At 60.3% G+C, this 16,169-nt stretch overlaps 1 protein-coding gene across 1 annotated transcript; it reads left to right on the top strand.

Annotated features, from left to right (window-relative positions):
* Nucleotides 1-5,017: 5,017 nt before the first annotated feature.
* IHH (Indian hedgehog signaling molecule) lies at nucleotides 5,018-16,169 on the top strand. Its single transcript, XM_058839297.1, has 3 exons — nucleotides 5,018-5,320; nucleotides 10,890-11,151; nucleotides 14,230-16,169. The coding sequence occupies exons 1-3, from the start codon at nucleotides 5,018-5,020 to the stop codon at nucleotides 14,889-14,891; spliced, it is 1,227 nt and encodes a 408-aa protein (XP_058695280.1). The 3' UTR covers nucleotides 14,892-16,169.

The raw sequence follows: 16,169 nt of genomic DNA, 5'->3' as shown, positions 1-16,169 counted from the left end.
TGGGTGAGATTCCCTCTCTTGCTCTGTCCCACCAGGTCTATAGTGTCTAGGAAGGGATGTAACCTCTGGTGCTGCTGGGTCCCCCTCAGGCCAGTCCGGATGTCCCAGGGCCTTGCAGTGACTCTGGACAGTGAGGTGACAGCAGCTCGTTGCTGGGCACAGCACACAGCTCCCAGCCATGCTGTGCCTCACCCTGAGCAGCAGTATGTGTTTTGGGGTGTGCACAAGAGGATGCCCAGATCATGGGGGCACAGCATGCTGAGGGGGCTGGAGCCCATGTCCTTGTCCCATACCAGGGTACACACCGTGTGCTGGTGTCTACAGAAGCAGGCTGGCAAAGGCCCTGGGTGGGCTGCATAACACCCTACATTTGCAGGCACCAGCACCATAGTTACTGGGCAGGTGATAGAGGGTTGATCCATGCTTTGGCCTTCAAGGAGCAAGAGACAACCAACACTGAATGCTGCCATGCCTGGGAGCAGCTCTGGAGCAGGTTACAGATGCTACCTGGACACAAAGCATCACTTCCATCACTTCACACTCCATCCATCCATCCATCCATCCATCCATCCATCCATCCATCCATCCATTCATTCCTGCTCTCCTCTTCCAGCCCCTGGGTTCACATGCTTCCTGGGACCCCGTTCCTGTGCCCAAGCCAGGACCCAAAACAGCAGGCAGAGAGCCAGGCAATAGGCAGGCTGCAGCCAGTGGTTCTGCTCTCATGGGATGGGGACCCATGCCCCCAGCTGTCCTGGTCCCTGGGCTAGGCCAGCTGCAGTCATGCTGCCTGTTCTCCTGGGCAGCAAGGGGAAACAAAAACATCCGGAGCAGTCCCTGTGTCTGTGGAAGGGGAATGAAAGGGCTTTTGCTGGGCCACAACCGACCAGTCCCAGGGTGAGTGCAACCAGTTGCTTTTTATATTTCCTTTCTGAGGGAGCAGCATGCAGGGCAGGGTGGGTGGTGAGAAGGGAAAGCCATGGGATGGGGAGCTTGTGCCGACTGCCATAGCTTACATATCCTGCATTTTCCCATCTGCAAACATCTTATCTTGGCAGCTTTGCTGGGCACATGCCCCCAGGGGGGGTCCTGCTACTACCTGAGGGGTGGGACCAGGGCAGCAGGAGCTTAGCAGCTTAACAGTTTCCTCTATCTTCTGTCACCAGGTTGTCCCTGGTGCAACCCCTGCCCCATCCATATGGAGTCCATCTCTGGCACAGGAGCTGTTCTGTTGTGAGCCTGGCTCCTCAGCTCCATGCTGGCTCTGGGGTTTCTGCTGTTCCCCCATGCCTGCCAGCACGTTCAGAAGGAGTGCTTATCACCCCAGTGAGGGCATCTGGCTCATCTATCCCCTTTGGGTCTGGGGAGACATCGCAGGGAGAGGCAGGGCTGAAACAATCCCAACCTGGCTGTGCCAGTGGCTGGTGTACTCTGTAAGGGAGGAGTGGGTGGTGCAAACCAGCACCTGCACCCCTGGGTCATTCCTGTGAATTACTGTGTCTCTGCTTCTCCCTGGGGTACTCAGCTCAGGGAAGCCAGTCCCAGGGATGCTGCAGAGATGTTGCTCGTGAGCCCTGTCCTGCTGCAAAGCCTCTGGGGTGTCCAGCAGCCCTGAAGACCTGCGGCAGGGACAGATACTGTTCCATTCACCCCTCTCCAAAGGCAAGGGGAGATGGGGATGCAGGAGGATGGATGGGGGGTAAATAAAAGCAGGGGAGTGAAGGCAGTAGGAAAAAGAGTTTTGCCAATGTCCCCCAGGGAACCGCAGGGACCCTGGCCCTGAGGACTCTAGCTTGGGGTCACTGGTTCCTTCCTGGCCCAGGCTGTTGCCAGCTCCAGGGAATGTCACTACACATTGTCCCATCCTGTCCTGCTGGGGTCTCCTTCACTGTCCCCACCCCCTCCTCCCTGGAGCCAGCTGGATTTGAGCTCCCGACACACATTAAAGGCCACAAGTTCGGCCTTGGCCTCCATAAATTTGATTCCATAAATATTAGTTTTCGCAGGGTTTAATGAAGCCGTTATGCTGGGCACGGCCCAGCACCCCGACCCGTGCCCTTAATAAGGGCTCTGTGGCCTCGATTAAAGGGACCTTTCAATCGCTGTCAAGTATTTTTAGAAAAGGAAAAGAAAAAAAAAAGAGAGAGAGAGAGGGAGAGAGAGAGAGAGAGAGAGAGAGAGAGAGAGAAGAAGACGACCAAGGCAGCGAATAGGGAGAGGAAAATCCCAAACCCGTCCAGTGCAAAAATAGAGAAATAGCACCACCTAGACTGCCTGGCTCGGCTCCGCCGCCCGTTCACCCTGCGCAGCGCCCAGCTCCGGGCAGCCCTGGGAGCCCAGCAAGGGGTGTGCAGGATGCTGCGCTGCCGCTCGGGGCAGGGACAGTGGGATGTGGTGGTGGGGAGAGCCCGAGGGCAGAGGAAAGAGGCGCTGGTGCCCTGTCGGAAGGCAGGCAGGAGCAGTGTGTCCTGGAGTGCAGGCCAGGAGCCCCGGTGGTGCCTGAGAGCGAGCGAGTGTTGAGGGAAATGCCATGCGATACAGGGACAGATGTTGGAGCTCTCCCACCTCCACTGTAGCAGCAAGGGTCCCTTCCCATCAGTCGCCTTCCCCAGGCAGATTTTCTCCCTCGAACACTAGTTATCCTAACGCAGTCTCAGCCTGCAGCTGCCTCCCCATACACTCAGCTTGGTTCCCCTATTGTGCCTGATATCCCTGTCCTGCTTGGCCCTATGTGCCCGCAGGCTTTGCCTGGCAGGAGAACTGGCTGACACTGGGAATGCTGCATGGAGAGGTGGTGGACTCTGCACCCAGCAGCAAGGCACTGTCACTGCTTGCTGTGGCCAGAACCAATGCACAATGCCACAGCCCCTGCATGGGCAGGAGTTGCTGCCACCAGCAAACCCAATGCCCTGTGGTCTAACCTGGGCCTCCATGGGACGTGAATACTATTACAGCAAGGGCAGGGCTAGGCTGCTTACTGTGAGCCTGGACCTGCTGGGAGGGGGACAGTGGCTTGTGCCACGCACAGTGCATGCTGGCAGGCTGCAGAGGTTATTTGGAGGTCTGGGTTTGTGACATTGGCATTCATAGGGAACTTCTCCCTGGGGAAGTGCTGCAGCCTCCAGATGCAGTGCTATCCCACATCATCCTGCTTCACAGTCTTGTGATGCTCAAAGTGGGAAGCTAGGCTCCTTTTCTTGGGAGTACAAACCACCCTGGAGGATCCTGTGAATCTAGTCCAGGGTCCATAGGGTCTAATTTTCCTGTGCTAGTGATGCACAGAGAGTTGTGTCCCTTCTGCATCCCTGAAGAAGCCAGGGGCAGGGGTGGAGAATGGTACTGTGGTGCATCCCCTGTGCTCTCTCTGCTGATGCCCTTAGGATGCTCCAATGAAAGGATCAGCCAAAGAAGTGTAGAAGTGGGGTGGCCTGGGGCTGCTGGTGAGACTCCCTAGCTCCATCATGTACAGGAGCAGTGGGACAGCTGCATCTCACCATCCTGCTCAGTGGCAGGTCTTCACAGAGACTTTGGGCACTGGTTTTGGGTATGCAGTATGAAAACCAGTACAAAAACCTGATGGACCGTGGCTATTGAGTATGGAAATCTGATGGAGACACCTCTGGCCAGCTGCACTTTGCTTGCAGCTCCTGCAAAGGAAATGGTCTGCCAGAGGCATTAGATAGCAGCATCCCAAGTCTGTGGCTGATGCTGGCTCCCCAGCCTGCATCCTTCCTGCCCAGGTTGCTTGGTCAGCTGAGAGCAGCAAAGCCCTGCAGCCAGAGCTGGATGTCTTGCAGGGCTATTCCAACCTGGCCACTTTGTATCCCTGTGAGTGACCTGTGCCCTGCACTCACGGAAGAGCTGGTGAGGGAACATCCCTGAGAGTTTGTGTGTGTGTGTGGGCATCCCAAGGCACTGCCTCACCTGGGAAGATCCTAGGGAACCAGAGGGTGTGCAAGTGGACTTGCGCAGGACCCCTCCCCGGCACACAGCTGGGGGAGAACTGGGGGGGGGGGGGGGGGGCCTTCAAACCCTCGCTCCTGAAATCAGGGTGTTATATTTACTTTCCCCTTTTGGCAGCTAGAAGGGGAAGCCCATCCCAGCCCCTCATTGTTGTCTCAGCGAGTTAATCAGATGCCATAATCCTGTTGTGGAAATATCGGGCCTCCCTGGAAACAATGGGGAGCGAGAATATTGTGGTTAAATTTCAACCAGCTGCCTCCCTGCTCTGTTTGATCCCCGCCCGCAGGCCCGGGCCCCTGGCGAGCAGGCGGCGCGGCGGGGGCCGGAGCCCCGGGGGTGCCACCCCGCGCCCACTCGGCCGCGAGGGAGCCCCCGCAGGACGCCCCGCCAAGGGGGGCGAGGGGTGTGCGGCGGCCCGGGAGCGCCTTGGGGCGGCGGCGGGGCTGCCCCGGGGGGCAGGTGGCGGCGGGCACCCCCGGCGGGGTGGGCTGCGGGGCTCGGCAGGGGGGAGGAGGCTGCGGGCGGCCCGGGGCAGGTTCCACGGGGAGGAGGCGAGAGAGGGAGGGCGCTGGGAGGCTGGGACACGGGCAGGGTGCGGTCCTGGCGGTTCCCGGTCCCGGATCTCTTCAATTTCCCCTCTCACTCCTGCCCGGGGAGCGGAGGCAGCGGCGGCTCCGGCTCCGGCTCCAGCCTCGCCGCGCTGACCGCCGAGGCGCAAACCGCGGAGGGCTCCGGCAGCGCCGAGCCCCGCGCCCCGCGCCCCGCAAGCGGCCGCTCGCCTGCCAAAACAAACGGCCCTTCGCTATTTATTGCCGCCGCCGGGCCACGGCAGCTCAGAGCGGGCCGACGCCAGCTCGCCGCACCGGGCAGCCGGAGCGCACCCGCGCCGGGCAGCCGCCGCGCCCCGCCGGCACCGGCACCAGCACCGGCACCTGCCCGCCGGCTGCGCGCCGCATGGGGAGCCCCGGGCCGGGCGGCGGGAGCGGCGGCAGAGCCTAGTGGGGACCCCGGAGCCAGCGGTGCCCCGGGCCGCCCCGGGGCCGCCGGGCGCGCCATGAAGCCGGCGCGGCTGCTGCTGCTGCTGAGCGGGTGCGCGCTGCTGCTGGCGCCGGCCGTGCGCGGCTGCGGGCCGGGCAGGGTGGTGGGCAGCCGCCGCCGCCCGCCCCGCAAGCTCATCCCGCTCGCCTACAAGCAGTTCAGCCCCAACGTCCCCGAGAAGACGCTGGGGGCTAGCGGCCGCTACGAAGGCAAGATCGCGCGTAACTCGGAGCGCTTCAAGGAGCTGACGCCCAACTACAACCCCGACATCATCTTCAAGGACGAGGAGAACACTGGCGCCGACCGGCTCATGACCCAGGTACGGCACCGCTGCCGCCCGGTTCTACCCCCGCGCCGGGCATCTGCGGGCACCGGGACTGCCCCGGAGCGCCCTGCTTGCCACTCTCCGGGGACCGTGTGGGCACCGCGCTGCGGCTTCCCCGTCCTACCCCGGGCATCCCGGTGACGGGTCCGGGCTGCCGGCGTGCAGCGAGTGCATCTCTTTTCGTCGGGCGCTGCAAAGCTCTGTCGCTTCGGCTGCGCTGTGCGCGTCGGACAGCACGCTGCGCCTTGGGACGGCAGCACCCTGCTCCCGGAACCGGCGGCACCTTGCTCCCCGAGATGTCAGCACCCTGCCCTGCTGCTCCTCGGAGCCTGTGGCACCCGTGTCTGGCTGCACCCCGAAGAACGCCCTTGTGACTCCCGAGCTGGCAGCACCCTGCGTTGCTGCCCCTCAACTCTTGTCCCACTGGCCCCCATGCTGGCATAACCCTGCACTCCAAGCTGGCAGCAGCCGGCCCTGGTGCCCCTGGGCTGTTCCACACTGCCCCCGATCCGGCAGCATCCTCCCACATCCCCTCGATCCGGCAGGGCTGTGCCGCGCTGTTCCCTGCTCAGGCAGCACCCTGCTCCATGCAGCCATCCTGCCCTTGCCCCTCTACTCTGCCTACCCACTGGCAGAGCAGGCAGCCTGCCCGTTGGATCCGAGGGACAGACCAGAGTCGGGAGTGCTCGCAGGGAGGAGAGTAGGCTCCAGGAGTGCTCTTGCTGACCTTGTCCCCACTGTGACACTGAAACCCTCAGTGCCCCCTCTTCCTGCACGTCTCGTGTGGGATGGTGAAGGGTGCTCAGTGGGAGCTGCTTTCTGTGCTCAGAGCTGGGGACAACCTGTTACTGCAAATGCCCTGTTGCAGTCAGCTTACAAGTGCCCTGGGCCAGCAGGAAGGATGGGGGGGTGGACGGTGCAGACGACAGCAGAGGAGGGGGGGTGATGCTGGACGAAGGTTACTCTGTGTTTTAATATTGCCAGGAGAATGCCTGAGGGTTTCAGGAATGCAGATAAGGAGCCGCACGGCCTTGCTAAGAAACCTGGCCACCAGCCTCAGCAGGGTTACAGCCTGAATGAGCTCCTGGAGGAAGCAGAGGGGAGCTGGGGCTGCCCTTCTGACCACTGCACCCCTGGTTAGGGGCTGGCAGGTGGGTAAACATGAGTGGCTACGATGGTAGGCACTGGGCAAGGCCCTAGTTTCTGACCAAGGTGTTCATAACACTGGGAGGAGAAGCTTCTTGAGTGCTTGATAGCTCTGCAACCCCGTGTGCCCTGAGAGCAGGTCCCTTAGGGCAGGAACCATAGTCCAGGTTGGTTTTCAGGCTGAGGACTGTAACAGAGGGATTAGGATCCCCTGCAAGGCAGCAAGCTTGCACAAGTTGCTGTGGGTGACTGGAGCCCTGGGGCTGGGCTGTAACCTGCCTCCCCTGGGGAACAGCTTCAGGGATATTTGAGGAAGCAGTCAGTTCCTCTGGTCCTTGCACTGGGGAAGTGGATGACATCGTTTGAGACAGGAGAGAGCTTCTTGCTGTGTTTTCTGCCGAGATTGCTCCCACCACCTTCTGTAACCTAGCCAGCGCCCCTCAGCACACCTGGGAGGGGGAGATCTCTGTGTCCCACATGCCAGCCTAACAGTTCATGCCATACCACTGCCTTGTTGGCAGAGTACCTGGAAGCATCCTGGTCTTCTTGGGCTGCACAAATGAGGGTTCTTACTCCAGCAGGGTCCCTGGCCACCACACATCCATGCACAGATGGGTACCACCATGCCCTGGGCAGCTCTGCAAGGAATTGTTCCTCTTGCTATGGAGGTGGCATAATTTCTAGTAGCTTGATGCCATCCCACAGCCCTCTGGCTGTGGGAGATCCCCCCAGATATGGGAACTCTAGCTCTGGCACCATGTCCTGTGTTGCTATGGGTTGGGAAAGGCCATTGACCCAACTCCTTGTCCCTTCCCCCAGAGCACTGGCTTTTACTGCTGTTGACTCACTTGAAACCTGTTTTCTTTCCCCAAGTCCAAGGGTCTGGGTGTCCCAGGCAGCCGGAAGATGTCGCCTGCTTAGAGGAGTGGGTTGTGCTGCTCTCTGCCTGCCTTTCCTTTATCGTTTCATCTTCCTCAAGAATTCCAGTGTGTTTGCTCTCACTGGTCCCACTCGGAGGTGCTGAGATAAGGCTGGAGGCAGAACCCGCCTCACCTCTCCCCAGCAGCCTGGCCCAGGAATGCCGTGGGTCCCCTGCCCCCATGGAGTCCCAAACCCAGCCTCTCCCTACCCCAGCCATCATCCCTTGCAGCCACTACTTGTCCAACTGACACGGAGACCATCCTTGCAGTGGTGAGGAATCTCTCATGAAGACCTTGGGGTAGGACTTTTGGCTTCCTTTGGAGGAAACCTCACTTCAGGAGGAGATGCTAGTAAGAGCCCTCTTCTCCTGGCCAGGCTCTGGACATGGGAGTAGCTGCGGCCAAGCACGCTCTGTTCATGACACCTCTGTTGAGACTGTGGTCACACCTGAGTGTCTTTCATACTTCCCCTGACACAACCCTGGGGTCCCTGCTGACTGCACCCCATCTTGGACCTGTGCACTGCTGCCTTCCCTAAAGTGGTTTGGCTTGCCCCACAGGACATGGTTCTGTCCCCCGTATGGACACAAAAAGGGAGATGCAAAGGTTGGGCAGAAGGTGGGTAGAACTTCTTTGCTCAGCGCAGCTCAATCTTCCCATGATCTTCACCATGAGGTGCAAGGGACAGCAGAGCCACCAGCTTAGTGTGTTCATATGAGGCCCCATTCTGCATGTGAGCTGGGGATGTCCGGTCATCTGCACCACTACAGGGACAAGCTGTGCCCTCCCCGCAATCCCATCAAACACACACCCCGTGGACAGCCCATGTTTATGAGTTTTCTGGTCCCTGCTGACTGCTTGTGCAGGCAGCAGAGCCCCTGGGCAGACAATGCCCATCCCTACCTACTTCCTGCAGCTCATGTGTGCTCCCTGACCACTGGTGCCTGCTCCTTACCCATCCCTGTCCATCCCTGTCCTTTGTTGTCTTTTCTCTGTTTCCTGTGCCTGCTCCCTGTGCATCCCTGACTGCTCAGCCTTGCCTATCACTGCTTGCTCCCTATTTATTTTTGCTCATCCCTGCCAGTTTCCTCCTCATTGTTGCTTCTTCCCTGACGATCCATGGTTGTTCCCTGTTCGCTGCTGCCCTGCTCACCAGCTCCCCACCCGTTAGTACCTGCTTCCCTCCCAACCTGCCTGTGCCTGCCTGGTCCTTATCCATCGGTACCCACTCCCTGCCGGTCCCCTCCCGCGCTCTGACACCTGCTGGCCACCGATGGCACCGGCAGAGCCGGGGACAGGGTGCTCCAGGCCTGCTCCCGACGCTCTCCCTGCCTGCGGGAAAAGGCTTGCACAGTCTCGTTGTTTTTGTGCGTGCAGGGTGCCCGTGGAGGACAGAACAGCCGGCATTAAGGACCGGAGGGGTGCCCAGAGCGGGGTGCTGGCATGGTAGTGACAAGGGAATGCCTGGAGTGATGGCTGGGGAATGCAAGGGGGCTTCGGGGATTCCCTCCTTGCTTCCAGTGCTGAACTCCCTTCCTCCGGGGTCCCGGTGGGGCTGGGGACCTCGGGAGCAGCTTGTCACATGTGCCAAGTGGCACCACGGTGGTGCTGGACGGGGACAAAAGTCACTCTCCTCCCTATTCCTCCTCCCCTCACCTAGCAAATTGTTTGTCCAGCAGCTTCCTGGCTTATCTCCCCACGCCCAGGGAGCTGTGGGATGACGGCAGACCTCATGTGGGGCAAAGGCCTGCCTGGCACTGCCCTTCCCAGGGCCTGGACCCTGCCAAGTGAGAGAGGTTTCCTCAAGAGCAGCAGCACCCACCTTCCTAGGATGGGAGCAGGTGTTTGGGGATATGGTAGGACCCACATTTTTGGTCCCTGCACTGCTGAAGCAGTGTTGGGGCATTTCTGAGCCTGGGGATGTAGCCAGCATCAGGTTTTAAAGCCCTGGCTCATGCTTGCTGTGTCTGAAGACCCACGACGTACTATGGTGGGGAACTCCAGTACTGAGCATCATGCAAAAATGCCCACACTGGGCATCGTGCAAAAACACCAGCAGCAGTGGCTGTTTTTTAAGCTGCTGGCCAGTCATTTCATTTAATGCTTCCCAGGACTGGCTTTGTGCATGACCATGAATGCTCTGTCCTCTGCCTTGATTTTATGGTAGTCCTTGTTTCCTGGGGAATGGCAGTGAGAGGAGAACTGGAGGCAGAATTCTCCCAGCCAGCAAGCAATGGGTGGTGACAATGGGACTCCTGATCTAGCTGGATGCCTCAGAACCAGCTGTACCTGTAGCTGCGAACCTCAGCCTTTGGAGCCGGTGTAAAAATACCCCAGTCTCAGCTTGTCTCTTTTAAATTGACTTAAGTTTTATATACAGTTTTACTTGGTGTGATTCTTATATACAGTGTGCTGTGCAGGGCCAGGAGTTTGATACTATGGGTCCCTTCCAACTTACTCCATTCTATGATTCCTGAGGACCTCACAGAATCTCCTTTCTGGGCTGCACAGTCCCAGCCATTCACCTGGTTTTCTGTAGAATCTCCCATTTTCCTTTTCCTGCACCTTTTCTCTCTCTCTTCCATTCCTTTAGGAGCAGGGCAAGGGACCAGAAGCCAGGGCTGTACTTCTGCAAGTCAAGCATGCAGAGTTTTGGTCTTTCACTGACCTTCAGCTGTGCCTGGGGGATGTGGGGCAGGGCAGGATAAGGAGGACTGCAAAACAGGCATTTGGGGCTGGCATCCCTCTGCTTGCTGGGGAGGACTGCCATGGGCACCTATTTGAATGTGTGACCTCTGTGGCCATGAGGTCTGGGGCTTTTAAGATCTGCTGCTGCTCCTTAGCCCAGGATTTTCAGCCCTTGTGGCATGGAGAGCTTCACTCTACATTCTTTCTGTTCCAGCACAACCGAGCTCTTGGGCAGGTTTGGCATTTCCCATAGGAGCAGAGGCCGGCTGAAGCAATGAGGCTGCCCAGTGCTGTGTCTTTGTTACACAGGACTTGAGGAGCCATACCAAGCAGAGCTTGTTGAGGACTGGGCAGGTTGTTTCATTTGTGCCTGGAGACAGCCCTAGGGTCCCTGGGACCTCCTCCCAGCCAGGAAGCAGCAGGATTGAAGCTCCTGTATCCTCCTTCTGTCAGATGGGAACTGATGGGCTACAGTTAGCACAGGCCAGGTATCTGGTCAGCAGAGAGGGCGTTTCAGCCCAGCCCAGGGTCTCAAATGAGCCTGGAATTGGGGGAGAGAGGGGAGAGAAGGGAGCCCTGTTGGGTGCACACTCCTCTGCCCAATGGTGGAGTATCAGGCTCTGCAGTGTGGAGAGCATGGGATAGACAAAGCACCTCACGTTCTCAGATCTTCCTCTGCTGGACCAGCCCCCAAGGACCTGAGGGCCCAGGGAGGCTTGATGGGAGCACGGTGGGATGCAGCCTGCCAACCAGGCAGCCAATTCCTCTCTCCAAAAAGCTTTTTCTGACTCTGTCCCTCTGCCCTACAGCGCTGCAAGGACCGCTTGAACTCCCTGGCCATCTCTGTCATGAATCAGTGGCCAGGGGTGAAGCTGAGAGTGACGGAGGGCTGGGATGAGGATGGGCACCACTCGGAAGAGTCGCTACATTATGAGGGCCGAGCTGTGGACATCACAACCTCGGACAGGGACCGCAACAAGTATGGCATGCTGGCTCGCCTGGCCGTGGAGGCTGGCTTCGACTGGGTCTACTACGAGTCCAAGGCACACATCCACTGCTCTGTCAAGTCAGGTAGGTCTGGGGTGGGGAGCCGTGAGCGGAGCTGGGGGCCAGACCTCCTCTTGCAGCATAGCTGGGGAGCCTGGCTGGCTGAGTGGGGTGCTCCTGCAGGGGGTGCCAGCTCTTGCATCCTGATTTCCCTATCTGGGGCAGACAGTCAGGTGGGGAGTGAGTCACACACCTGTGGCCAGCCAGTACAATGGGGCAAATTCCCCATCTGGCTCCCATAGACTACATCTTGACCCAGTCTCTCTACTCTGCTCCTTTTTTCCGCTCACATCGCTTTCCCCCTCAGCCTGCCTCACCAGTATGTCCATCGCGTCTGTCTCCCCTGCCCTTGCAGTCCCTTAGTGCCCATACTCAGCCTCATCCAGCCCTGCCCTGCTCCACTGCTGGCTGCTTTTGAGCTTCTGCTGTCGTAGCAGCATCTGTCCATCCCTGCCTAGCCGGGGATGGGGTCAGGGACATCCAGACAGGGACAGGCCGGGCTACCCCGGGATCAGCTCTTGGCTGTGCAGCCCCATCTGCAGAGGGGAGCAGAGCTGGCCGGTGCTTCGGGGCATGCTGTCGTCGCTGGTGGTGTTTTCTTCCTCCTGTGCGGTGCAGCGGGGGCTGCGGGGTGGAGGACGGGGGGAAAGCAGCTCTCAGGCCCCGCCCGTGCTCCGGAGGGAATTGCGAGGGGTGCAAGCCCCGCCGCAGCCCGGGAGAAACGGCCGTGCCCGGGACGCGGCTCCCGCCGGCTGCAGGCTGCAGAGGGCAGCAGCGCCCCGCGCGCGGCGGCCGTGCATGCGGCGGTGCATGGGCCGTGCTGCGCCCACGTCTCCACAGGCTGGGGCGGGCTCTGCCTGTGCGTGGGCTTGCGTGGGCACGGGGGCAGCCTCGGCGGCTGCTGGCACACGCGGCCCGTGCGGCAGGGCCGTGCCCGCACACGCAGCCCTCGCACACGCAGGCACGGAGCGCCGTGCCAGCGCACACAAACACAGCCGTGCCCGCGGCCCCGTGTGCCACGCACCGTGCGCGGCGGGGCCGGGGCCGGTGTGCCTGTGCCGCCCCGCGTCTCTCGTCCCCGGGCTCGGTTGCCACCGCACTGTGCCTGTCCTACTGCCCTAGCCCGCAGCCAGCGGCTCGACACCCCCAGACGCCAGGCGGGCCCCCCGCGCTGACCCGCTCCCCGTGCTGATGCCAGGACGGGCACAACGCCGGCCGGCGATGGAAGTGGGGCCACCGCGCCGCAGAGAGGGAGTGATGCGCCCCCGGAGAAGAGGGACGAAACGTGTCCGGAGGACCAGGACTCCCGTGCCCCGGGGCAGCCGGTGGGGCTGGCAGGAGGAGTGGGGCCAGGCTCCGAAGCAAGGACCGTGACTCCACAGCCATGAGGCTGGCCAGAGGAGTGGGGCTGCGCCCCTGGAGGAAGACAGAGCCTTTGAATCCTGGGATGCTCCCCTTCGACCAACTGAAGCGGGATGCCATAACCCAAGCAGCAGACTGGGGCCCTGAGGCCATGAAGGGCTTCTAGAGGCTGGTCATATTCCCCGCACTCTGCAGCAGCTCCTCAGGGCTCTGGGTCCCCCATATTAATCCCCCAGGCCATGGGCAACCCAAGATTGTGTGGTGGAGGCTGTGGGGGTACACATCCTGATCCCCTCAGAACTGCGTACAGAGGGCAGCCGGGCTGCCCCTGCCTCTTAGTAAATGGCTTTTATTTTTGTATGGATGGCCACATGGCCTGTTGTATGTATTGTGTCTCCTCGGGTCCTTCCCTGCACCCACCTACCTCTCTGTGCCCAGCACCTATGCCATCCACTTCTGCCAGGCACCCCTCTCATCCTCCTGCAACCCCTCCCCACGGCTCTGCTGCCTGTCTGGGGATGCAGGGTACAGGATTTGGGGCCTGACCTCCGGGGCAAGGACAGGGCAGACACTGCACCTCATCTGAGCAATAAAAGGATTCTGTCCCAGAGATGGATGCCTCTCTTCATGGGCTTGGGGGCTGGGATTTGGCTCTGCCCAAACCTGGGGAGAGATGGGGGCAGTGCCATCTGGGTGGGGACATTCAGGGATTAGATGAGAGAGCTGAGAGAGGGCCCTGAGAGGGGACTTAGAGCTCAAGGACTGACCTGTGCAGAGCTAGGAGCAGGACCCTGAGGTGAGATGCCACTGGCAGAGGGTGGGAGGGTGTCATACAGACACTAAGATAGGAGTTGCTGGGACTTGAGGGAACACCACTGCTGGGGTAGCTAACCACCATTCCTTGGGAAGCCAAGGTTCCATTGCTAAGTGCCAGAATGGGCCCCTGATGACAGCTTGCAGCCTTCATCTGGGGAGGGGTAGGAGCTTTATGCCACCATTCCAGGAGACAAGCCCAGAGAGTTTGGATCCTTTATCCTGTGGCAATCACTAGGGAAGCCCTACCCAGGAGGCTGGTGGCCTTTGAATGATGATGGCCAAGGGTTGTGACAACTCCCTACAACCCAGAGAAGCAGGAGCTGGCTGACATTGGTGGTGAAGGGCTGAGCAGGTGGGACAAGTGAGCAGGACAGCCACATGGGGTGGAGGGGTGCTGCAGTGCTGGGGAAGGGTGCTGCATCCTGCACTGTTCCTTGCAGCATCCTCCCAAGCAGTACCCAGGGCCAGCACTGCAGGGAACAGGGACACTGTGAGGGTATGCAAAGTGAGACCAGGCACTCTGCTCCTCAGCCTGACACCATCTCAGTGCTCTGCCTCTGCTTTTTAAAGCTTCAGGTGCCCCCTGGTAGTGTCTTGCACATTTCAGGTTGTGGTTGTGTCCCACTCCCCCAGCCTATTTTGGGGCTTAGGATCTGGCTCTATACAGCAGGCTCAATACCCTGGGACCATGCTGGAGTCCCCAGGTGCCACCTCAAGTGACATCTTGGCTGGGGGATGAGGTGCCTAGGGGAGATTGGTGGCCAGGGGTGTGTAGGGGACAAGCTTAAATTGGGGATGCCAGGGCAGGGTTATGTCTAGGTGGGCAAAGCCGGGCAGACTGGGAAGATGTCTATGCACAGTGGAAACGTGGTGCTGAGGGTCTGGCTAATGGGTAATCCTCCTGTCCTCTCTCTCCCTGCACAGAGCACTCAGCCGCTGCGAAGACAGGGGGCTGCTTTCCCGGGCGGGCACTGGCAACGCTGGAGGACGGTGCCCAGACGCCACTGTGGGCACTGCGCCCAGGCCAGCGAGTGCTGGCAATGGACGGGGCAGGCAGGCCCACCTACAGTGACTTCTTGGCTTTCCTGGACAAGGAGCCCCGTGCCCTCACCACCTTCCACGTCATCGAGACACAGGAGCCACGCCGGCGCCTGGTCCTGACGCCCACCCACCTGCTCTTTGTGGCAGAGAACGCTTCGGTGCCCACCGCCCACTTCCGTCCCATCTTCGCCAGCCTCGTGCTCCCGGGACATTTTGTGCTGGTGGTGGCTGGGGGGGGTAGCTTGCAGCCTGCTGAAGTGGTGCGGGTGCGGCACCGGAGGGATGTAGGAGCCTATGCCCCGCTGACACGCCATGGGACACTGGTGGTGGATGGCGTGGTGGCCTCGTGCTTTGCTCTGGTGAAGGAGCAACAGCTGGCACAGCTGGCCTTCTGGCCACTCCGGCTCTACCACAGCCTGCTGGGATGGCCGGAGGTGCAGGGGGATGGTGTGCACTGGTACTCAGGGCTGCTCTACCACCTGGGCAGGCTGCTCCTGCCCCCTGACAGCTTCCACCCACTGGGGACATCCCAGGCAGAGAGCTGAGGGTGCACCACAGCCCCAGCCAGCACAGCTGGTGGAGATGGTGGCTGCAGGGTGACTCACTGGGGGGCAGTACCCCCTCCCAAAGCTGGGTGCCCATGGGGAGCTGCCTCCAGCCCTCTGCCTGCTTGGGGTACAACCATCTCCTGGTTGGGGGGCACCGAAGCTCCATGGTGTGCCTCGTCCATGTTCACCACCCCCTCCTCACCTCCTGTTCCTGGGGACAGGAGGGAGGCATGAAGGGTTTCCCTGGGACAGGGGGCTGCCCCCAGCTGGATCCACATGCTGCTATGTGTGTGTGTGTGTGTGTGCAATGTGTGTGTGTGTGCAGAATTAGCTGACGGAGGTCTGATAGACGAGTGCGAGGGGGAGGAGGAGAGAGCCCTGGCTGCTCTACCAGGGCTCCCACCATGTCTGCACCCAGTGGAGAAGTTTTGGGAGAGGGGCCCAGGGCCCTTTGCTAGGCAGCCTGGGTGGGAAGGCAGGCAATTCTATTTTCACCTCTGGGACGTGGCAGCTGCAAGGAGGGTGACCCAGGTACTGGGACTGTGCCTTGTCCTTAGCCCGGGTGCAGGGGGCACCCAAAATAAGCAGGGGTGGGGGGGTCTGGCACAGCTCTGGCACAAGACCTCTGAGTTGGTGACACAAGTGCCACTGGAGTGATACTGGGGAGTGAGGTGCCAAGTTCTGCCCAAAGCCAGCACCAGAGCCACCCATCTAGGCATCCTGTGGGGCTGCTGTGACAGCATGGGGTGCTCTGGCTGGCAAGGGGGGCTGTGGAGGCAGACACACGGGCAGAAGGGTGCAAATGCCAGCCAGGCATAGACACACTGGTAGGAGCAGGGGTGGGAAGAGTCAGGGCTGCAGCCACAGCCTGCTGGGCCCTGAAGAAAGAGGCAGAGGAGAAAATCTTCCCAGCATCTGGCCTTGAATTGGCTCAGCCCAAAGTCTTTCCCCATCCCAAAGCTAAAAAAACTCCTCAAGCTTCAGACTCTGGCTGGCCTGACCTCCCCACGTCCCCAGTACCCCAAACCCTCAGGGTAATTCGTTGCTGCTCACCCACTCCTAGGACCTGGGGAGAGTCTCAACAGAGCTGCAGCCACAGTTCCCCCACTCCAAATCCTAGCTAGAGCCTCAGCCTTCCCTAGCTCCACAAAAGTAGAGGGGAGGGGGCTGAGGGAGGCTGTGACCCATGTCCCCCCTGTAGCATCATGCATCTTTATTTATTTATCTGCTCTTTGTATGTACCATAAATGGGAGGCAGCGTGGGCACGTCCAGGG

The sequence above is a fragment of the Poecile atricapillus genome, chromosome 5 (genome assembly GCF_030490865.1).
Source record: "Poecile atricapillus isolate bPoeAtr1 chromosome 5, bPoeAtr1.hap1, whole genome shotgun sequence".
Lineage (NCBI taxonomy): Eukaryota > Metazoa > Chordata > Aves > Passeriformes > Paridae > Poecile > Poecile atricapillus.
Note: the sequence above shows the minus strand (reverse complement) of the source record. Positions and strands in the feature narration are given on the sequence as shown.

What these genes read in the sequence shown, in the direction of transcription:
- IHH (XM_058839297.1), top strand. Translation starts at nt 5,018, where the DNA reads ATGAAGCCGGCGCGGCTGCTGCTGCTGCTGAGCGGGTGCGCGCTGCTG. An exon ending in CCGACCGGCTCATGACCCAG is followed by an intron (nt 5,321 to 10,889) that starts GTACGGCACCGC and finishes TCTGCCCTACAG; the next exon opens with CGCTGCAAGGACCGCTTGAA. An exon ending in CCACTGCTCTGTCAAGTCAG is followed by an intron (nt 11,152 to 14,229) that starts GTAGGTCTGGGG and finishes CTCCCTGCACAG; the next exon opens with AGCACTCAGCCGCTGCGAAG.